This window comes from Staurois parvus, unplaced genomic scaffold, assembly GCF_062004578.1.
Source record: "Staurois parvus isolate SC_StPar_1 unplaced genomic scaffold, SC_StPar_1.0 ptg000437l, whole genome shotgun sequence".
Classification (NCBI taxonomy): Eukaryota; Metazoa; Chordata; class Amphibia; order Anura; family Ranidae; genus Staurois; species Staurois parvus.
In genome coordinates this window covers 3,643,894-3,667,272 of record NW_028318233.1, presented here as the reverse complement: position 1 = coordinate 3,667,272, position 23,379 = coordinate 3,643,894, and the positions used below count along the sequence as shown (strand labels likewise).

The 23,379-nt window shown below is 43.4% G+C and overlaps 1 protein-coding gene across 2 annotated transcripts in view; it reads left to right on the top strand.

Moving 5' to 3' along the window:
* Window positions 1-9,105: 9,105 nt before the first annotated feature.
* Window positions 9,106-23,379, top strand: part of SLC22A15 (solute carrier family 22 member 15) — a 489,469-nt gene continuing 475,195 nt past the window's right edge. Inside the window, exon 1 of one of the 2 annotated variants that reach the window (XM_089687779.1) lies at window positions 9,106-9,306. In XM_089687779.1, coding sequence (XP_089543905.1) covers window positions 9,223-9,306 — 84 coding nt within the window. In that variant the 5' untranslated portion in view covers window positions 9,106-9,222. The remainder of the gene's footprint in view (window positions 9,307-23,379) is intronic. The other variant, XM_089687778.1, reaches the window with a different exon arrangement.

The window sequence follows — 23,379 nt, the reverse complement described above, 5'->3', positions numbered from 1 at the left end:
TTTCCAATACTGTGGCTGTATCATCCATTTTCTCTTTTAGGTGCGTGAACGATTTTTTTTTTATCTCTTTCGTGAGTTGCACCACCAATTTACAGGTTGCAGCTGAAAGTTCCATTTGCAGCATTGTTTTGAAATGAGCAAGGAGGTTTGGTGGGTTGCTATGGTCACACAGTCTCCTCTCAGCTGTCTCTCAATGCAGGGAGCAGATCAGAGTCCTCAGAAAGTGGTAGTGGGAAGGGGTCTGAACTCATGGCCAAAGCTTCAAAGATGCGTCCGGTGGGAAGAGTTCATCTGAGTTCTGGTCCACAGTTTTGGTGCTAGATGCTCAGGTAGTCACCATTTTATTCCCCATTAGGGGCCGAAGCAGGGAAGAAGGGAGAAAATCGTGCCCTCCAGGTGGGTAGGAATGATAGTGGATGTGTCCGAGCAATGAGGAACAAGATGAACTCATGGCCATCTTAAATCGCTGCTTGCAATCGTGTTTTTAATAAACATTCCTTGTGGTACACTTGGTTGGCGCTTCCCTTTCTCCCCTGTTAGTTCACAGTGCCCAAGTCACTTTCTGGTGACAAGAGAACTGCCCATTAGCTGCTGGTAAGACCCAATACGGGGATCTGCAGTATGGTAGGCGTTGGATAGTTCCAGAAATTCAGCGGTGCATTGCTGATCCAAATTGAAGCTGGAAAAATGTACTGGTTAAAAGAGAAAAATGGACAAAGCTTTTTAGGCCATACTTCTCTTCTGGGTCACAGGAGTGCACTTAGTTCTGCATGCCTATGACCCAGAATCAGCCAACAGCTGGCTAAAGCCTGTGCAAGAAATGTGAACCAGATGTAAATTAAACTAAAGCTGCCAGCACAAAAGTGAAAAATCACTCTATGTACTGTATGTGTATAGAATAATTCTGCGCTAATTCATGTACCACAAAAACAACAACCAAATCAAAATAGTGGTACATATAAATGTGTTTAATTATGATTCCAAATCACCATATAACAATTCTACATACAAATGTCTGAGAAAAAGATTTTTATACAACCCACCAATCATGATCAAGTCCACATAAACTGTTCAACTCCATGAGAACAAATTGTGTGATAGCAAACACCTCCATCAATCACCTTTTGGGCACACTCTCTCCTTTGTACTGACTCTAATTAGAAAGTTTTTATTGTACCTTAAGGATTGATTCACAGCACAAAAAAGGACTCTACATCTCTTTTGGATGCATTTCAGCATGCATGTTTTTCATGTGTTTTTAATGCATTCAAGTGCATTTTTGTTGCATTTTTTATGCATTTCTGAATGCATTCTAGATGATTTTTTTTTTGTGCACTGTACATGTTGGTGCATTCTGGGGTGTTCTGATTCATTTTACCACATTCCAGTACAGCCCAGTGCAGAAAAAATGAAGCTTGTTCTACTTTTGCATTTTTGATGTAGAACAAAAATGCACTGGACTGCATGTGGTGTGAACTGGCCCTTAATGAAATTATTTGAACTCCATGAACCCAGATGGACTCTCCCAGGGCTCAAACAACCCACCCCAGAATTATCACTCGGTAAATTCAGCACTCATCTCAGCTCAGATGATAAAGTGTGGATCAGTGCTTAAAAAGATACAAAAGCTGACATCTTTCAAATGTGGCAACCTCCCATCTCTGCCTGCATGGTAAAACTCTCCAGGCCATACTTTGTAAGAGATAGTTTTTCCATACTGCTGAATTGGAATGTGTTTAAAGTGGTTCTAAAGGTTTTTTTTTTTTTTTTTTAAATAACAAACATGCCATACTTACCTGCTCTGTGCAATGGTTTTGCACAGAGCAACCCCATTACTCCTCTTCTTGGGTCCCCCGCTGGCATGTTTTGTGCCTCCCGTTGCCAAGTGCTGTGTTTGCTTCTCAGCCAGTTCTATGTGTCTATGGGACACACAAAGCATGGCTCAGTCTCTCCCCTGCTCCTCATCATTGGCTGTGATTGACAGTAGCAGGAGTCAATGGCTCCCGCTGCTGTGTCTCAGCCAATGAGGAGAGAGAGAGAGAGCACACAGCGCTGGATGAAGACTGGGTTCAGGAAAGTATTAAGGGGGGAGCTGCACAATGAAGGCTGCATAAAGGTAAAAAACCTTCACCCTTTACAACCACGTAAAAGTGATTTTTGTGATTTTATTCAGTTATTCAGTGTGAGTAAATGTTCTTCTTTCTTTTTTTAATAAAAATACCTCAGTGATGTCAGCTTTTGCATCTTTTTGAACACTGATCTATGTGTTATCACCTGAGCTAAGAGTATTGCTGGATTTATAAAATGAGAATTCTGGGGAGGATTGTTTGAAGCATGGGAGAGTTCTGCTGGGTTCATGGAGTCCAATTATTTTGATTAACCACTTGGGCACTTTTACCCCCTTCCTGCTCAGGCCAATTTTCAGTTTTCAGCGCTCTCACACTTTGAATGACAATTGCGCGGTCATGCAACATTGTACCCATATGAAATGTTTATAATTTTTTTCACACAAATAGAGCTCTCTTTTGATGGTGTTTAATCGCCACTGGGTGTTTTAGTTTTTGCACTATAAACAAAAAAATTTGAAAAACAAAAGGTTTTTCTTTGTTTCTATTATAAAATTTTGCAAACATGTAACTTTTATCCTTCACTGATGTGCGTTGATGAGGCTGCAATGATACGTAGCACTGATGGGCACTGATAGGGAGCACTAATGGGCACGGATGAGGTGGCATGGATAGGCAGCACTGATGGGCACTGATAGGCTGCACTGAAGAGGTGGCACTGATGAGGCAGCACTGGTGGGCATTGATGAGGAGGCACTGATGATGCTGCACTGATATGCAACAATGATGGGCACTGATAGGTGGCACTGATGATCGACACTGATGGGTAGTGCTGACAGGTGGCACTGACTGACAGCACTGACTAACAGCACTGCTGGGCACTGGTAGGCAGCACTGATGAGTGGCACTGATGGGCACTGGTGGGAGGCACTGCTGGACATTTGTGGGAGGCACTGCTGGGCAGCAATGCAGGGCACTGATCATCAGTGCCGATTTGCTCTTTGACAATTGCCGGCTATCGGCAGTACATTCCTCAAGCTGTGACAGTGTGAGGAAAGTGCTGCTGATAACTGGCAACTGTATTTACTTGGTGATCTGCTGTGTCATTGGACATAGCTGATCACATGGTAAAAGGCTGCTGTGATTAGCCTTTTACCTCATCACGTGATCAGCTCTGCTGCTGGAGCCACGTGTCTGGCCAGCGGCCATCTTGGAAATTTGAAATTCATGCATGTTCTACCTGCGCATACTTACCTGTAGCTGATGCTGTTATCACACTGGATGTTGCATATAGCTGCTTGCCTAATAGCTGATACTATTTGCTGCTAACACACTGGATGTTATAGAAGCTACCTGATATGTGATTATCAACACTGGCTGAATAAAATATACTACACTATATCAGCCTTTTGTCCTGGTGGCTTATTTGGGCTACTTAAAGTGGATCTCATTTTGATGCTGAACTTACCTGTTGCCGGGTGTAAGTGAAACCTGTAGGCAGTTTCTACAACCAGAGAGGGTCCACTGAGAGGTCCGGAGTACATTCCCTGGGTATAACAGAGCGCCGTCGGAGTGCCACATCCCCAGCGGGTTCCAGATGACCACCAGTGCCCTATATACTACATGCGTAAAAATATTTTACGTCTGGTGAGTGCAAGCACACCCCTTTTTTGCCTATCACGGAAGTCACGAGCACCTTATTATGTGATGGAAGTTGAATGGGAATGATTGATATCTTCCTATTTGGGAATACTGACGCACCTTTCTGAAAACTTTAATGAACTTTTTTATTTTTATTTTTATATTTATGCAGTATATTTATGCGATGTAATGTGTTTACATAATACAATTGTCACTTTATAATATTTACTGTCTTAATTAAGACATCACTTTTTGTATCACTTACTAGCGCATAATTTTGCGCATTTATCACTTCTTCACTTTAATAATATTTGAGCACTGCATTTTATAATTATATAGCGCTTTAGCTGTCATTCGGCTATAGTGTGGTTGGCAAGTGGTTAAAGGCACATTATTACCTTTCTAATGAGGGTCAATCTATAGGGTGAGTGTGTGCCCAAATAGGGGTTTGGTGGAGTTATCTTCTATCACAAAATCTGCTCTCACTGAATTGAACTGTTTATGTGGACTTGAACACGATTGGTGGATTGTATCACAACCTTATTCACAAATATTTGTATGAAAGCTGGCTAAAGCCTGCTGTCAGTTAAGGTAACAGAGCCATTCCAGTTTCTAGTAGGATACTGACAATAATGTTGGGATCCACACAGCTGCCTGATTGACAGCTGGCTCCAGCATATGGCCGAAAGCTGAAGCCAGCTGCTCCCACCCCCTCACCAGCTCGGTGATAGAGTGGTAACTGACAGTCACTGATCTCTGCTGAGAGCTGACCAGGAACTGGAGTGATCAGTGGTCTTTGGTCATGTGATCGCTTAGTTCTCAGTCTTAGAATTGGCAGGGTCATCTGAACAATGCTGCAGCAGGGAAGTGAGTATGTATGTTTGTGTAGGAGCAACAGGAACACTGTCCAGGTCTTCCCCAAAAGGGTTTTCCTCCACAGCCAGGCACATAGGTTCATTCACACATTTCTCAAATAACAAGTCTACGGGTGTTGTTTTTATTTTTGGACAAGCTGGATAGGGATGAAGGAGATGAGTGGGATATTCCAAAAATAGGAACTATGTACACTTGAGCACTTTATCTAATCTTCAGGGTAAGCTATGTCAGAGTCCGTACTTAAATCAAACAGTGGACTTCAGCTTTAAGACAGTAGTAGTAACAGTGGTAGTAGTAGTAGTAGTAGTAGTAACTTCTTTAGAGCCCCAGAGCAGTGTCCCTTTAAAAGTAGGCCAGGTGGACAAACTCCTCAGACCACCAGCCGGTATTCCCTTTGCTAGACCTGCAGCTGACTACCTAGCATCAAAGGGGGTTAAACAGCACTCAGCATCTACTCACAAGGCCCAAGAGCAGCTGGATGCCTTCCAGCATGAAACCAGACCAGATCTTCGGTAGACAGCTCCTCAGTCAGCATAGAAGAATCCATGTCTCAGCATTCAGGCTCTCAGGTTGCCCACCTGAGGCCGCATCGTAGTAGTTGTCTGGGAGGGCAACTTGCCCTCTTCCAGGCTGGAACAATACTAAACAGGAAAGACCCAGAGTCCTGTGTGCTCACTGAATATATACAGTTGCCCAGCATGCCATCAGAGCCAGTTTTTCTGGGATAGGCTGAGGCTGTATCAATATTCATACTGCCATCTGCATAAATCCAAGCCTATCATCCAGAAACTTCTAAAACACATAGAGCAGACCTAACTAATGATCACAGCTCACCAGGTACAGTGAGAGAACTATACTTTTTCCTAACAAATATTTACAGCCACTCTGACTACCTTGTAACAACTAAATTTATCAAAAACACAACTAATTATATCTATCTAACGCTAGCGCCTACCTAGGAGGGTGCTACATTCGTTTTTTTAGTACCCCAAACTTCTCCTTTAAAAATTAAAAAAGACATTGACTTGATTTCTTGAAATTCAGCATCGGTGAAACTTTCTTTTCAACTACCATTTATACCTTCTTTCAATCCAGTCAATACAGTTAGCTTGTAGGGTGCACAGACATATTACTGGAGATGACTCGTTTGCAGTAAGTACTGGCAACGTTTTAGATTTTGTTTAATGAGCACTTGTGTTTTTCCAAACTAATAGACTGGTACAATCAGTAAGACATAACTGGCATCAGTGAGTATACAGGCAGGTGTGATCTTATGAGGAGCCTGATAGAAGTGGTGCTTGAAGGAGAAGGATTTGGAAAGGATACAGCAAATTCTGAGAGCAGAATGAAAAGATTTAGAATCTCTGCCTATTGCCACAGTTGAAAGATTTTACCCACATTCCTGAAGTGCAGGGATATCCACAGAAGACTGGGAATGGGGGCGGTATCCTGTGGGGTGGGGGCAATATTATACATTGGGAAATAAAAGGAAAGAGATTTTAAAAAGGACTAACAAGATTTGTAATATAGGCTTCCCAGGACACACAGCTGTATGGTTACTCCTCTATTGATGTGCCATATTTTTTGGTGAAGTTGGACTATCCTTCAACTGACAGTGCATATTCTTGAGTAAGGACTTTTTTACACTTGTGGCTGGGCTGGGGGTGGTAAAAACAATTGTGCCACGATTACACCCCCCCCTCCCAACTTCCCTCCTCAAGCTGCAAAGGCAGCAGGATGAGGGTGTAGCCACGCTGCAAAATTGAACTTCCTGTTGTGTTGATAAGACAGTAATGCTGATGACCATGACTCTTTCAAGTGAATGAAGCCGTGCCACAACCATTCTGCAACTATGTGTATATGCAGAGGTGCAGTACCTGTCAAACATCTTTGAAAAGTGATCTGACACTTTTCTGTTTTCAGCCAAGTTCAATCTGATCACGTGACCTGGCTCCCCTGTGGCAGTGAGCAGCATCTGCAGGGGAGAGGAGGGAGCATCAACAACAGATGGGCCTTAAAAACGTATGGATGACATCATTGCTCCAGGCCTTGCCAACCGTTGTTGAGTGCTCTCATCCTACCCTGCAGCTGCTGCTGGCTTACATTTGGGATCACGTGACTGGACTGGAGCAGGCTGAAAATTGGTAAGTATATATATTTTTCCTACCCAGGTTAGCCAGAGTAGGTGTTAGGAGGGGGAAATAAACTTTTTAAGACTAGTTAGATTTAGCCTATAATTCCACTTAAGGTCAAAGTAGAATTTGACTCAGATTATGTTAGTTCACTAAGTTTAGACCTCTAAAGGCCTCTCTAGGCTGGGGATAGTGGTGATGTAATTACCCAACAAAAGGCAATTCTTAAATGACAGGGGAGGTGAAATTGATGGAGGACTAGTCTCTGTGACCTCAGCACCTGCTGGGTTGGTGAAGCCTAATGGGGAACTGAGAGAATTTTTTTCAAGATCAGTATTGTGAAGCAAACTTGCCCTTGTTAGCAGCACAGCACTGCATACTGTTGTGGAACACTTTAGTGCACCAAATCCACTCTCCATAGTGTTAGGTCCACCAAAGCACCACATTCTCACCTATACTGTATATACAGCAGGTAAAATAAGTATTGCGCTTTAATATCAACCCGAAATCCATCCAGCTCTCCTCTGTAAGTGTACTTTACTGGACCAGGGGCGGACTGACAACTCATGGGGCCCCCGGGCAATAGGGGATCAAGGGGCCCCTGTGTCCTTGCCCAAACTCAAAAAAGCCTATAAAAAAGGCACCAGGGGCATCTCATGGGGCCCCCTACTGACCCCGGGCCCTCGGGCAGTGCCCGAGTTTCCAAATGGTCAGTCCGCCCCTGTACTGGACCTTCTCCAATTCCTCATCAGAAGTCTGTGTTCAAAAAAAGATAAAAGGACATCTCACAGTGTAATACGTCCATGTTTAATGTATACAAACGAGGTATAGAATACTCAACTTTTAAAATCAGGCTATCAGACCCATACAAGCATTGGTAATAAAATACATAGGAACAGGTGTACCAAGATGGCAGCCGCCGTCCAACCATGATGTTCCCAGCTCCAAACTCCCTGTTGCTATGGTGTTTTTGGGGTGATGTGCAGTGCCACTTGACCTCCGAACATGGTCTGTATTATGGTATCCAAAGAGTTTAACTTTGGTCTCATCTGACCAGACTATATTCTCCCAGTATTTCACAGGCTTGTCTAAATGTTGTGCAGCAAACTTTAAACGATCTTCAACATGATTTTTCTTCAGTAGTGGAGTCTTGTGTGGTAAGTGTGCATACAGGCCATGGTGGTTGAGTGCATTGCATGTTGTTTTCTTTGAAACAATGGTACCTGCTAAATCCAGGTCTTTCTGAAGCTCTCCACAAGTGGCCCTTGGCTCTTGGACAACTCTTCTGATAATTCTTTTCACTCCTTTGTCAGAAATCTTGCAAGGAGCACCTGGTTGTGGTCGGTTTATGGTGAAATGATAATTTTTCCACTTCTGAATTATCGCCCCCAACAGTGCTCACTGGAACATTCAGACGTTTAGAAATCCTTTTGCAATCAATGCTATCAGTATGTTTTACAACAATAAGGTTGTAAAGATCTTGAGAGAGCTTTGCTTTTACCTATCATGAGATGTTTCTTGTGTGACACCTTGGTAATGAGACACCTTTTTATAGGCCATCAGTTGAGACTGAACCAGCTGATTTTAATTTGCACTGACAAGGGGCAGGATTTCCTTCTAATTATTGATAGATTTCAGCTGGTTTTCTTGGCTTTCCATGCCTTTTTGCACCTTCCTTTCTTCATGTGTTCAATACTTTTTCCCTGTGTCATTTCATTTTATGAACTTATTTGTTTTGGTTTCTTTGTATGTATCTGGGCCCCAACTTCTGTCTTGTTTCAGTATATAGTGGCTTAAGAAGTATAAACATTGTATACATGTTTCATTTATTGTGTAAAATATTGTTCAATATATTTAATGACAATTTAAATTTGTGTTTTTTCTGTCTTAAGGGTGGATCAGAGATACCCCACTTTTTAAACATTTTAGTTTAGTTCAGAAAAATTATGAAACTGGCGGCTCTAATGCAGCTACACATGCATTACGTGAAGGCAGCCGGCAGTCTGTTCATTTATATGGGCTGCCGATACATCAAAATGGAACAGGAATCAGTCAATTTGGTCACCCGTGTACCCCACAACACACCAAAGTTTGTTTCTTTTTATTGTAGTGTGCTGCAGTGCGCGTGTAATGAGACTGTGCATTGGGGTGACAATGAATACCATTGTTCTTTTTACATATTTACACTTAGCCCATAACCAATCAAGATCTCCATAGAAATCAGCAGCAGTTGCGAATGACAAACTTCCCTAGCACAGTTTTCCTCACAATTGGTGGGCGTTACCAGAAACGTTCCCATTTTGCAGCCAATCAGAGAGCACAGACGTCTAAAAGCAGAAGTGCCCTGCCACATGAGACACAGCAGACGTCACTAAGCTCACCAAATCGAGGCTTGGAACGCACGGCTCGTACAGCCGGCTTACCTGTGGTGCTGCCACGTCATCCAGCACGTTCATGACGTCAGAGATGATTGTAAACATTCAGCAGGAAGGGATGTGAGGTTACACATGGACCTGGATGAGGCTTTCCTGTCAGTCGGGGAGTTCGGCTGGTATCAGAAGCGGCTGACCGGCTTCCTAGTGCTGCTGCAGGTTGGTGCTGTCATTGGAGAGGGGGGGGGGAGATATGTCTGGGGGTGCTCTGGACGTCACACTTTCATAGACATTCATTATCCTACTAGGGCTGTGACAGCCTGTGAGAAGCAGTGCCTGTTGCTGCAGAACCTCTTGGCAGCTGGTCATCCCAGTGGGACTGAAAGAAGTAAGGGAGACATCCCCATTGTCCTGGAGTAACCCCAGTGTGAGAGGTATCCTATGGCAGGATGTCCACTGAAGGAAGACACTGGGGGTCTCTGACATGTCATCCTCATCCTTGCTGGGGATCAAACCAGGAACATAAGGGTTAGGAGGGGAAACAATGACCCACTGGACCAACCTAAGATTCACCTCAACAGCCGCATGCATACCGAATTCCAGTTGCTGTAAAACTGTATGCATGCTGAATTCCTGTCGCCATAAAGCCGCGTGCACGCCGAATTCCTGTCGCCATAAAGCCGCGTGCACGCCGAATTCCTGTCGCCATAAAGCCGCGTGCACGCCGAATTCCTGTCGCCATAAAGCCGCGTGCACGCCGAATTCCTGTCGCCATAAAGCCGCGTGCACGCCGAATTCCTGTCGCCATAAAGCCGCGTGCACGCCGAATTCCTGTCGCCATGAAGTCGCTTGCCCGTTGAATTCCTGTCGCCTTGAAGTCACGTGCCCGTTGAATTCCTGTCGCCTTGAAGTCATGTGCACGTTGAATTCCTGTTGCGTGCACATTGAATTCCTGTCGCCATGAAGTCGCGTGCATGCCGATTGCCCGTCGCCATGAAGTCGCATGCACGCCGAATGCCCGTCGCCATGAAGTCGCATGCACGCCGAATGCCCGTCGCCATGAAGTCGCATGCACGCCGAATGCCCGTCGCCATGAAGTCGCATGCACGCCGAATGCCCGTCGCCATGAAGTCGCATGCACGCCGAATGCCCGTCGCCATGAAGTCGCATGCACGCCGAATGCCCGTCGCCATGAAGTCGCATGCACGCCGAATGCCCGTCGCCATGAAGTCGCATGCACGCCGAATTCCCGTCGCCATGAAGCCATATGCATGACGAATTCCTGTCACCATAAAATCATCTAAATGCCCAATTCCTGTCACCATAAAACCATGTGCTTGCCGAATCTCTATTTTGACAGGTTCCCTAAAAAGTACTGTGCATGCTGAAATTTGTATCTCTATAAGTCAGTGTGCATTGCAACTTTGTATCTCTAAAACAGAAATTCAGCATGCACACTGCTTTATAGGGAATATGTCATTAGAGAAAGCGTGCATGCCGCTTTATAATGATAAGTATTCGGCATGCACACTGCTTTATAAAGATACAAATTCAGCTTGGTGTGCTTCTATTTTGACAGGTTCCTTATAAAGTGGTGTGTATGCCAAATTTCTACAATGCCTGGTTCCCTGTAAAGCATGGTGCATGCTGCCATATGGAATCTGTAGAAGCAATGCAGAGCTGCAACTGTATTTCATTATGTATTACACATTCATACTTGTCCCTGCAGCTGCCGGTATAATGCCAATAGCTGGGTGATCTTTACTGGGGAGAAGTTCAAGCTGTGTTTTTTTTTTTTTTTATGCATTCTTCATTTTCATGTACACCGTGTATTATGACACGCCATGCTACAAACCGGTTTGTATAATTCCATGGTTGAAATACAGAACAATTTCAGCAGATCATAATAGAACATTTGTAATAAGGAAAGTATTTCACGTTTGCTCTTTGTTCTAACTTGCTGTCCATAACACGTGATCAAAGTAGCACCAGTTGTACAGCTCCTGATGTACAAAGGACAATGTCTTTTGGCACACTGACGTATGAAGGTTGGTGCTCCCTTTGACAGTGTGTGCAACCTTGTGTTGCCATCTGTTGGTGTGTTACAAAACTAGTCTCAAAAATTTTGATACCACCTTGTATGATTGCGATTTGGCGTTGATATAGTGATAGAGACAAAGCAGAAGAGCATCCAGAAATAGGAAGAAAAACCGAAGAGAAGACAGAGTGAGAAGAGGGGGCGGGGCACTGTAGGAGGGGTGTGAGGTTGAGCAAGAGGGGGAACAAGTCGGGCAGGGTGTGAAGGGGGGTCTGCTTGGCACCTTGTCAGTGGCAGAACTACCGGGGTTGCAGAGGTCTCCCTTGAGACCAGGCCTTAGAATTCTGCCACCATGGGGGGGGGGGGCCCAAGAGCCTGGACTGTAGCTCCCTAGCAGGGTTGCTGGCTGCAGTCATCTGAGCTGAGGCTAGGTTCACATCTGTGCGGGTGGTGCCGCTGCGGATCCGCACGAAAATCCGTGCAGCCTCACCACCCGTACAGAGGAATGCAAACCCATGTTCGGGTGCCATTAGTTCTAATGGCATGCCGCCCGCACTGGAAAACACAACCATACTGGGAACCGAGGTTCCGTGTGGGTTGCATTTTCAGAAGAAGTGCTGGGACTTCTTCCCTGCGTGTCACGGCATGGGAGTCCATTCAAATGAATTGGCTCTCGTGCCTGTGCAAAACACGGCCCGCACGGCCGCATTTTTGTGAACCGGGGCTAAGTGTGTCTCTCACACAGCACCAGAGCCAGCACTGACCGTTTCTTTCCCCTTGCATAGATGGGGAGGAGAGAGCTGGATCTGCTCCTCCTCCTTCCTCTCTATTTGTGTCTGCCCAATCCCTGGCGTGCTGTGTCACAGAAAAGGGAATGTGTGGGAAGTTTGAAGCCCAACAGCCAGGTGATGCATGGTGGAGATGAAAGGTGCCAACGTTCGATGCCTTAGCCTCCATCCTGGGGTGAGTGAGCTCCCCATCTATCCACTGAGACTCAAGTCCCCCCCTTTTCTCCCCTGCTTCCGAGTACACTAATGTAAGGGGGACTCAGATGTGAGGGTTGCTCTGCAGACTCTGATAAGGGGGGGGGGCTTTGGTGAACAGAGACCCCCTGATATCAAAGTTCCCCTTTACACAAGAGTTCAGCGTTTCCCCTTATATCAGACCCCCCTCTTAAATCAGGGTTCCCAGAGCACCCCTTACATCAGAGTTCACGTTACATTAATCCAAGTGGAAATTCTGCAGACTCCGATATAAGTGATAACTCTGTGGACTCTGATGTAAGGGGGGCTTTGGGAACCCTGATTAAAGGGGAATGCTGGGAACTCTATTATAAAAGGCAGGCTCTGGTTACCAGAGAGCCTCTTATATCAGAGTTCCCCTTTACAGCAGAGTCTGCAGTGTTCCCCCTTGAATTAGAGGTCCTTCTGTACACCAGAGTTCTCAGTGTTTCCCTTTAAATCAGAGTCCCAAGAGTTCTCCCTTACATCAGAGTCTGCAGAGTCCCCCCTTACAGTTTAAGGCAGGGGTAGGCAACCTGCGGATCTCTAGCTGTTGAACTACATTTCCAATGAGGCATTGCAACATTACAAAACTGACAGTTACAGCTATGACTTGCAGAGGCATGATGGAACTTGTAGTCCTGCAACAGCTGGAGAGCCGCAGGTTGCCTACTCCTGGTTTAAGGGAACTCTGTGAGTTCAGATGTAAAGAAAAATCTCCTGATTCAGCCGTGAAGGGGGAACACGCTGCGGATTCAGCCGTGAAGGGGGAACACGCTGCGGATTCAGCCGTGAAGGGGGAACACGCTGCGGATTCAGCCGTGAAGGGGGAACACGCTGCGGATTCAGCCGTGAAGGGGGAACTCTGCAGACACTGATGTAAGGGGGGACTTTTTTTGACTGAATCCATATGGTTATAAATGTTTTTTAAACACAAAATATACTGTGTGTATAGTGTATAGTACAAAAGAAATTACCGTCGCCACTGAAGTGTTTGGGTTTGACTTGTAGAAAAGGTGGCAATCCTATCCAAGGCGGCAGAAAGGGGGCCAGATGCAAAGCATATGAAATGGTCCAACTGCAGGACCATAATAAAGGGCCCCGCAATGGGAGTAAATGGGCCTGGGATTAGTGGGAAGGCCTTGGGCTCAGAGTGAAGGGGGAGTCAGCGGGGCCCTTCATGATTTTTTGCACTGGGGCCCTAAAGGTTCTATTTATGCCTCTACACAGTGTTATAAACTAAAAATGGGTGTAACGTGTAACATGATCTCAAAAGTGGACATAGTCTTTAAATCAGGGTTATGGCACAATGGTGTGTGAGATTTATTGCACATTATTTTCATAGCTCCATAAAGACACAAGTATGTGACCTGTTGACATTTGTTTGATCTGTACATGCTTTATTATAGTGAGTCACCATTTGACTGCATTTCACTGCAGTAAATGCCCTTTTCCATCTCCAATGACGCATTCATTCCGGGTTTGGAAATCCAGTTGGAATTCACTTTGGTCAAATACATCACTTTGTAATGCCCGAGTAGCATTGAGTTTGTTCATTGCAAGCTAAATGGAATTCAGCTGAGAATGGGAGAAGATTGGCAATTGCAGCCCACAGTAACATCAAAAACAGCTGTAAACTGAAAATGGATGACAGCTGGTGAATTAAAACAAAAAAAAAAAAAAAAGAGTTCTTGGTAACTGTTTCTGGTAACAAGGGCCAAAAAAAGGAAGACTGTCTTTGCTGACCTTTCTTTCTGAAAATGCTTTCTGCCTGGCTGCCATGCTGACCTCTAGCTTGATGCTGTTACTAGCTGGTCAAGGAAAGGTATGCTGATGAGACTTCTTTCCAGGGAGTTAAAGTGATACTAAGCTATGGTTTAACTATTTCCATACCGGGCATTTTTACCCCCTTCCTGCCCAGGCCATTTTTCAGGTTTCAGCGCTCTCACACTTTGAATGACAATTGCACGGTCATACAACATTGTACCCAAACTAAAATTTTATCATTTTCTTCACACAACTAGAGCTTTCTTTTGGTGGTATTTAATCACCACTGAGGTTTTTATTTTTTGCTAAATTAACAAAAAAAGGCTGAAAATTTTGAAAAAAAAACATGTTTTTCTCTGTTTCTGTTATAAAAGTTTGCAAATAAATAATTGTTCTTCATAAATTTAGGCTAAAATGTATTCTGCTACATGTCTTTGGTGAAAATAACCCAAATTAGGATGTATTATTCAGTTTGTAGGAAAGTTATAGAGTTCACAAACTGGTATAGATCTGAATATTGATCAGTCCTGAAGTACTGACAGCCAATCTAATTTCTGGAGGTCCAAGAATGTCAGAATAGTACAGATATCCCCCAAATGACCCCTTTTTGCAGAGTAGACAGTGCAACGTGCTTCATAAGAGGCATGGCAAGTTTTTTTTTAAGTTATATTTTTTGTCATAATTTTTCGGAAAATTAAAAAATGAAAAATAATTTTCACATTTTTTTTTTTTACATACTGTCACCAGTGCAGTACAGCGTCATCATATAACTGGCATGGCGATGATCAGGGACACTGACTGGTGACAGTATGAAAAAAAAAATTAATTTTTATTTTATTTTTTTATTTTTAATTTTGTATTACATTTTTTTTTTCATATTTCACTATGACCAAAGTAGTACAATGTTACCATAGTAACATTGTACTACTTTGGGGAAGTGATCAGTATTTTTTTTTTTTTTTTACACAATTTGCTTATAGCAAAGAATTGCTTTGCTATAAGCAAGCATTTACCTGAATGACATCAATTCATTCAGGGTTTTTTTTTTTTTTTGCTTGGCATGTGATCACTGTGACCAATCACAGCTAGACACTAGTATACAATGGATGGCATGAATGAAGCCATCCATTGTATACTACTGTATAACTGTCATGTGACCTGCTGTAATTGGTCACAGCAGGTCACATGGTACCGACAATGGGGCCAGTACTCAGATCTGTTATTGGTCGTGTCCGAGGTACATGGCCGGTGACAGATTGCGCCGCTCTGCAGGTGTGCAAACTACACATGCTCGGGAGGACGCCGTATGGCGTCCACCCGGAACGCTAATGGATTTTGCACGCCGCCATTCGGCCATTGGCCGGGTGGCTAATGGTTAAAAAAATATATATTTTATTTAAGTACATATTGATTCTAAATCCCCCAAAATATATTTCCCATATCATCTTCCAGGACAGCTACTTGTGAGATGATTGGCTCCCCCTTCATCAGGAACACAGACCCAATATTCAAAATAGACCAGGATAGTGCAGCACATAAAGAAAAAAATCAACAACATATAAATATATTGTTCATTTTAACTCCCTGGAAAGAAGTCGACGTGCTGACGTCATGCCGCCATTGCTGAGGTCTGGATCGACGGCCATCTTAGTAAGTCCGTCCGCAAATGTTTGTTTCCACATGGAAAAAATGTTATAGTTTGTTTTTTTTGACTGTTTTGATATTGACTGTGTAATCATTAACCACTACACTATACAGGTGTACCTCCAGTTTACAAACGCCTCGGTTAATGTAATTTTCGGTTTACGAATGAAAATCCATTGAAGATAATGCCTCAGTTTACAAATTTTTTAACAAATTTTTTTTGCAATAAGAAGTGTATGTCGGTGTCGATTTTTAAATGCAATTGCTGGCTTTGTTTTTTCTTCACTATAGTTCACAGAGCTGTCACTTTCCCCAGATTTAAAGGAAGCTTTGCTTCTTTTAAGAAACTAAAAGGAAACATTGTTTCTTTTAACTTGGGGAAAGAAACTTTCTCTTTTAGGTGGGGGGAAAGTGACAGCTGATTCTGTGAGCTATAGTGAAGAAGAAAAAAAACGGTAATTACATTTAAAAACCGGCACCATAATAAATAAAAAAAAAATGGTGTGGGGTTCCCCCTCCCATCCATACCAAGCTCTTCGGGTCTGGTATTGATTTTGAGGGGAGTTCCCATGGCAAAATTTAAAAAAAAAATGGCGTGGGGGTCACCCCCAAAATCCATACCAGACCCTTTTCCGAGCATGTAGCCTCGCAGGTCCACCAGGAGCCCCCCCCTGCCCCAAAGCACCTTGTCCCTATGTTTATGGGGACAAGGGCCTCTTCCCCACAACCCTGACCGGTGGTTGTGGGGGTCTGCTGGCAGGAGGCAGGGGGTAGGGGTATCTATTTTCTCTCTGTAACATCCTCTGTCATATTTTACAAACAAATTGGGGTATATATTGTGTTTTTTGGGTTTTTTTTTAATCAAAGTGTATTTTTTTCCAAAAAATATATATTCATTTTTACAAACTGCGCATTTCAGTTTTCGGCCACGTGCATTTTGAATTTTCAGCTTCGGCACCAGAATTTTCATTTTGATGCACCACTAGTCCCCCATTGTTTGGTTTATTCCAGCATTTTTTCAGCAGTATAGTGCCTCTGGGCAGGTCCCCTGTAAGGTAGGCTGAGAAGGACCCAGATGACACCGATTCTTTTCCGGATTCAGATGATGACATACTTCCTGGTACGCAGGATGTGTACTTATAGTTAATAAAGATACTAGTCCATCTAGTTCAACCTATGTGGGTGTGTGAACCATTCCCCATATCCCTGCATATTGTGTTCACTAAAATGCATGACCAAGAGGCTTTTTAAACTATCAATACTTCCTGCTGACACCGCTGATTGCGGAAGGGAATTCCACATCCTTGCTGCCCTAACAGTGAAACCCCCCCCCACAAGGACTAAGGTTAAACTCTTCTCCAATTTCATGGCCCTGTGTCTTCTTATACTCCATGAGACTGAATAGTTGACTTCCTACACTGGGATCACCATTTGGGTATTTGTATATCGCTATGATATTTCCTCTCAAGCATCTCTTCTCCATGGAGAATACGTTTACTGCTTGTAGTCTTTCCTTCTAACTAAGGTCCTCCAGTTCCCTTATTAATTTTGTTGCACTTCTCTGGATTCCTTCCAGTTGCAGCACATCCTGAGGATTAGTGACTAGAACTAGACAGAATATTCCAGATGTGGCTGAACCAGAGTTTTATAAAGTGCAGGATTAACATTTCATCTCTGCAGTAAATCCCCTTTTTAATGCATGGTAATATCCTGCTGGCCTTGCATGTTGCAGCTTGGCATTGCATGCCATTGCTGAGTCTGTGATCTACTAGGACCCCCAGATCTTTCTCCATCCTAGATTCCCTCAGAGGTTGACTCCTTAGCGAGTAACTTCTTTTCATATTTTTAGCCTACAAGTGCATTCGTTTATATTTTTCAACATTAAACCTCATTTGCCATGTAGTTGCCCATTCTATTATTATATTCCCGTCTTATTGTAACATTTCCATATCCTGCTGTGAAGTTATTGCCCTATTTAGCTTTGTATCATCAGCAAACATTGAAATTGAGCTATTTATTCCAGTCTCTGTATCATTTATGAATAAATTAAACATAATTGGTTTCAGAACAGAGCCTTGCACTCCAGATCACTCTGAATACATGCTATTTATCAACACCCTTTGGGCGCGCCCCTATAACCAGTTTTCTATCCAAGAATTAACACTATGGTCCATGCATACAGACCTCAGTTTGTAATTTTAAACGCCATTGGGGTCTGTATCAAATGCTTTTGCAAAATCCAGATACACAACATCCACAGGCCTTCCTTTTATCTAGATGGCAGCTCACTTCCTCGTAGAATGTTAACAGGTTGTTTGGCAAGAACAACCTTTCATAAGCCTATGCTGATTACTAATATTGATACCACTTTCCTCAACAAATCCATGGATATAGTCCCTTATAAATCCCTCCATTAGTTTACATACTATCGATTGTTAGATTGACAGGTGTTTAGTTTCCAGGAATATAACTCTGCCCTTTCTTGAATATTGGTACCACTTGGGCTTTTCGCCAGTAAGCTGGTACCATTCTGGTCAGTATGCTGTCCATAAAAATTAGGAATAATGGCTTAGCTATAGCTTGACTATGTTCTTTGAGTACTCTCAGGTGTAAGCCATCTGGTCCTGGTGATTTATTTGTGTTAAGCTTTTCTAGTGTTTTTTGGACACCGCCTTCTGTTAGCCACAAGGGTATATCTTGTTGCGTGTTACTAACAATACAGTCATTCCTGTTATACCCCTCCTTTTCCTGTGTAAAGATTGAGGAGAAGAATGCATTTAGTACAGCTACCTCCTCCATTGTCGTTTGAAATCAACTACCTTTCCTCATCCTTTATGTGGCTAATATGTTCTGACCTTGCTTTTTCACTGTTGATGTATTTTAAAGAATTCTTTTTTTTCTCTAATTTTTAGCCGCCCTGATTGCGCTGTTACATTTCTTATTGTATTCCTTGTAGTGCTGGAATGCTGACTATGACCCCTTGGCTTTATATTTAAAGGCCATTTTTTTTCTGTTTAATAAGACTTTATACGTTATGGTTTAGCCACCAAGGTTTAACCTTAGCGCTTCTATATTTATTGCCCATTGCAATGCACTGGATAATACCGTTTTTTATTTATTATGTTCCTAAAGCACTCCTATTTTTCCTCCATGTGTTATATTTCTAGGATTTTATCCCATTTTAATATCTTGTAGTATCGAGCGCAGTTTAGAAAAGTTGCCTCGTTTGAAATTTAGTGTTCTTGTACTACCCTCGTGCCTCCTTTTCCTGTGGTTTATGCTGAATGTAATTATAGTGTGATTGCTGGTTCCAAAGTTGTCCTGTATTTCCACAGCTGTGAACAGCTCTAAGCTATTTGTAATTAGTAGATCTAGCAATGCATTCTTCCTAGTCAGGGCGTCCACCAACGTCCACATGACATTGTCCTGTTGGACAATTAAAAAATGGAAGACCTTTAATGATTGAGCTGTTTCCTATGTCCAGTCCAAATCTGGATAGTTGAAGTCTCCCATTATGATGATATTGCCTTGTCTCGCTGCCGTTTCTAACTGTGATAGGAGGTCCAACTCCTCCTCATCCTTCAGGTTAGGGGGCCTATAACATACCCCACTAATATTTTCCCACTTGTTTCTTCCCTTGAAGTTCCACCCATATAGATGCAACTTCCTCCCCCCTTGTCCCATTTGTGACGTCGTCCCTCTCCTACACCTGTACATTACTCTTAATACATAGACACACCCCTCCCCCTCTTCTACACTCCCTATCCCTCTGATACAAAAAATACCCCTGGATAGTTGCCACCAAGTCACGCCAGCTGTCAAACTAAGTTTCTGATATTTCCAAAAAGTTTAAATCCTGCTCGTGTAACAGCCGCTCCAGTTTGTCCATTTTGTTAGCTAGGCTCCTGGCACTTTTGTACATGTCTCTCAGTTTTTTAGTTTTTCTGAGTTTGCTATTTTGATTTGCCATCTTACTGTCTCCTGGTTTTGGTGTTATGGTAATATTACCGCTAGTACCTCCATTAGCACCCTCTGACCTTTTGCTTACCGCTAGTATTGTTTCTTCTGATCCCTCCCCCCACCACCTAGTTTAAAAGCCCTCCAACTTTTTGGCCATCCTATTCCCCCAACAGAGCTGCAACCTCCCCATTAAGGTGCAGTCTGTGCAGTGTCGAGCAGAAGACCCATAAGGATGAGGTGTCGGCCTTCAATTTCTTTGATCTCTTTCAGGAGTGTCAAAGGGGATGCTCGGTGGAAGGCTATGAGGATTCCCATGAGATGGCAGCTGAGGCAGTGTATACTTGAGGGTAGCTTAGGCTAAAAAAATTTAGGAGTAGAGCTAGGGGTGAAGTGCGTCTCTTGAAGGCATACAATGTGGGCCTTAACAGAGGCAAAAGATTTAAAGGCCTTGGTTTTCTTATTGGGGGAGTTAAGCCCCTGAATATTTAGGGTGAGAATGTTTAGAGGTCCCATAGTAAATGAGGATGTAATCTGATAGCAGCATGACAGAAAGGGGTTTAGGATGGAGAAAAAAAGGAGTGGGGAGGGGTATTATTCAGTAAGATAGGCAAGTCCAATCGGCTCGACCCATGAGGCAGGACATTTGTATCAGGCTTGTCTATGTATTTAATTAGCCAGGAAGGCTTTTTATGCAGACTTGAGGGGTTAGGGAAGTCAGCCGTGAGCAAAAGGTCAATTTGCGTCACTAGGGAATCTGTGACTCAGGTAAAACATAGGTGGAAAAGAGAAGAATGGATGAATCTTCTTCAGGGATCAGTCCATGGAGTCTAGCTCAGCTGGTGTGTTGGCCTTCGGTTCTGGTTGAGGTCTGAATTTTCTGCGGGGAACATGAAAAAGGAAGGAAGGAGCCTTTAAGTGCAGTATAGACAGTTTATTAGTGAACAATAGATAAATTGCACTTACAAGATAAATAGTTAAAAAGACTCATCGTGTGGCGTGTTAAGATCCAGGTGAGACATCCAGCCGTCCAGCAGCAGCCCAGTCTATAGGATCAGGAAGTAGGAACTAGGATGTGTCTGAGGATACACACGTTTACTGCATTAGAGCCTTGCTTCCACTCTAAGAAGTGCTGCCTCAGGATTATTGCTCCCATCAATCCCTGATATTCATCTGGCACCTTTATCCTACAACTACAGAGGTTGGGCTCTAACAAGCGCACCCTATATAATATACCTTATCTTCTGCGGGGAGCAGGAGGCTGAGCAACGATGAGACAATTCTGATTCTGCATTAGAAGTTAGAAGTTGCAGGTTATGTAGAGTCGTCTGGAGATCATCAGAGGTTCGGCGAGTGTAATCACGTTTCTGATATGAGAATCGGATAGAGTATGGGAATCCCCATCTGTAGGTGATGTGGCGTTGCTGCAAAATTTGCAGGTGAGGTTTCAAAGCTCATCGTTTGGCGATCGTGAGTGGGGAGATGTCCTGGAAGAGTTGGTAAGTATGACCTTGGAAGACCAAAGAGTCCTTATTGCGTGCGGCAGTGATGAGTTGTTCCTTGGTGCGAAAAAAGTGTAGTTTAGCATTAATATCATGGGGTGGGCCATTGGTTTGACATGGAGATAAGGCTTGGTGGACTCTGTCCATCTCCAAGTGGTCGATTGGAATGGAAGGGGGCCGTGAAAGTAGATAGTGCTTCTGTGATGGTCTCTGGGAGTCCATGGATGCGGAGATTAGAGCGCCAGGCCTTGTTTTCAAAATCTTTTTCTAGACGAGTTTGTAGGGTTGTATTTTCATCCCTAAGAGCTTCAACCTCGTCTGAGTGGGCATGGGTGAATACATCAAGGTCATCAACTCTTTGTTCAAGATTGGCAGTGTGTTGCCCGAGTTAGTTTGTAATATGGTCGGAGGTTTGCTTTAATACCTTAGTGAGCATTCTTTCAAATTGTTTAAGAAGGTCAGGATGTGCCCTATGTGGCTGGGATGTTAGTGGGGGTAACCCCGATTGTCATTGTGAGACTTACCGTCTGTAGTATGGGTAGATTGTGAAGACTTGGAGAGCTGTGGGGCTGCCGCCATGTTGGATGAGGCCCGTGCTAGGACTTCTGGGATAGTATTGGGCTTGGATTTTGGCCGTGTGGCTCTGTGGACCATCCTGGGGATGCCTGGGCGATCCCTGAGACGAGGGAAAGTAGCAGAGGATCAGTAGCGGGCCGGGTGTCACTGGTGAGTGGCTGTGTGTGCCCGAGTGGTGTGGAGCCTCAGACTGTCACGTCCAGTCAGGAAGGCTTTGCGCATGCGCCCCAAATTAGAACCTTTAATATTACTTTAGGTAAAAGTAGACAGTCAAGTGCCTTGCTTTTTCAGAAAGAAGTTGGTTATGGAATACTGATATATATATATATATATATATATATATATATATATATATATATATATATATATATTTTTTTTTTTAATGACTGGTTCCTTTAGCACCAGTTCACACCAGAACGCGGTGAGGGAAACCCATTTTCATTGCTTGTTTCCCGCACCGCATTCAAAACTCACTGGGTGTGTGATCTGCTACAGGTTTCAGTAGATTCCTATCAACACCGCAGATGCAGTGCGTTTACCTGCACTGGATCACATGGTACTGCAATACCATGCAATCTGGTTGCAGTGAGTTTTTAAAAGTAGTGCATGTACTACTTTTGGTGCAATTTCAACCCATTCAAATAAATGGGCTGAAAATCGCATTGCACTGAGTTACACAGGAATACGACGCGTATTCCTGTGCGATTTCCTAGTGTGAACTGGCACTCAATCTAGTTTTCATGTAATGGGTTGTCATGAGATTCCAGAATGCTCTTTGCATGAGGAGCCTGTTGGTCTGTTTCCTGAATCTGTACACTTAACTCACTGCTGTGCAAGGGTGATCAGCATTATATCAACCTGGAATATGTTATCCACCTTGGCAGTTGTAGGTCATAGCTCCTGGACTTTGCCTGATCTCAGTGCTCAAGATAAATATCCAAATATGTAGGCCCATGCTTCTCATCTTCTTGATTTGCAGATTAACAGCTCAAGGGGCACAGTCAGTCATCATCGGAATGAAACCTTGACGCATTATGCACATGAAAGTGCTTACTTAGAAGTCCTCCTTGTGAGTAAACACTTTCAGATGTGATACGTGTCAAGGTTTCCATATTCATGACTGTCTGTGCCTCTTGAGCTGTTAATAAATCTATGGTCAAGCAGATGAGCAGTGCAGACCCACTTTTTCTTGGACAAATGCTTCCTCTTACTCGCTAGTCATGTATATTTAACCCTAAATTTTAGCTGTTATCTTTCACTTTGTGATGGAATCAGGATTGCTCTGTCACTAATGTGCACAGATTGATATGTGATTATTCTATCTTCTAGACAGCCCTTCTCCTTCTTCCATTTACAAGCTGGCCATTGACATTAGACAGCTGAAAAGTGCAGAATGAATGTCAACTTGTTCATTTAATCAGTTGCATGCCTATAGTGGTTAAGCAACTGCTGTGAAGGCTGCCTACCAATATCTAGCAAGAAGTAGGTTGGCTGTGTTGGAACTTTTAGATGTCAGGCAGCACAAGGTATGGTATGCTTTTGTTAGTTGTGTGAGATTGTGGTGAAAGAACCAGAATAAAAGTATCATTAGGTGTAATGTATACTGTCACAGAGCTATATCCTATCTGATGGCATGTGAAGACACACCTGACACCAGTATGCAAACAGGGTTCTGTCTGTTCTGCATGGCTATTCTGTGTCAGGGTCTCAGAAAGTACTGTCAGGCTGGCAACTAGTATTTTCAGATCAGTAATAACAAGACTTCTTTCCGAATGTCTCGCTGTACAGTTTTTTTTTTTTTTTTAAA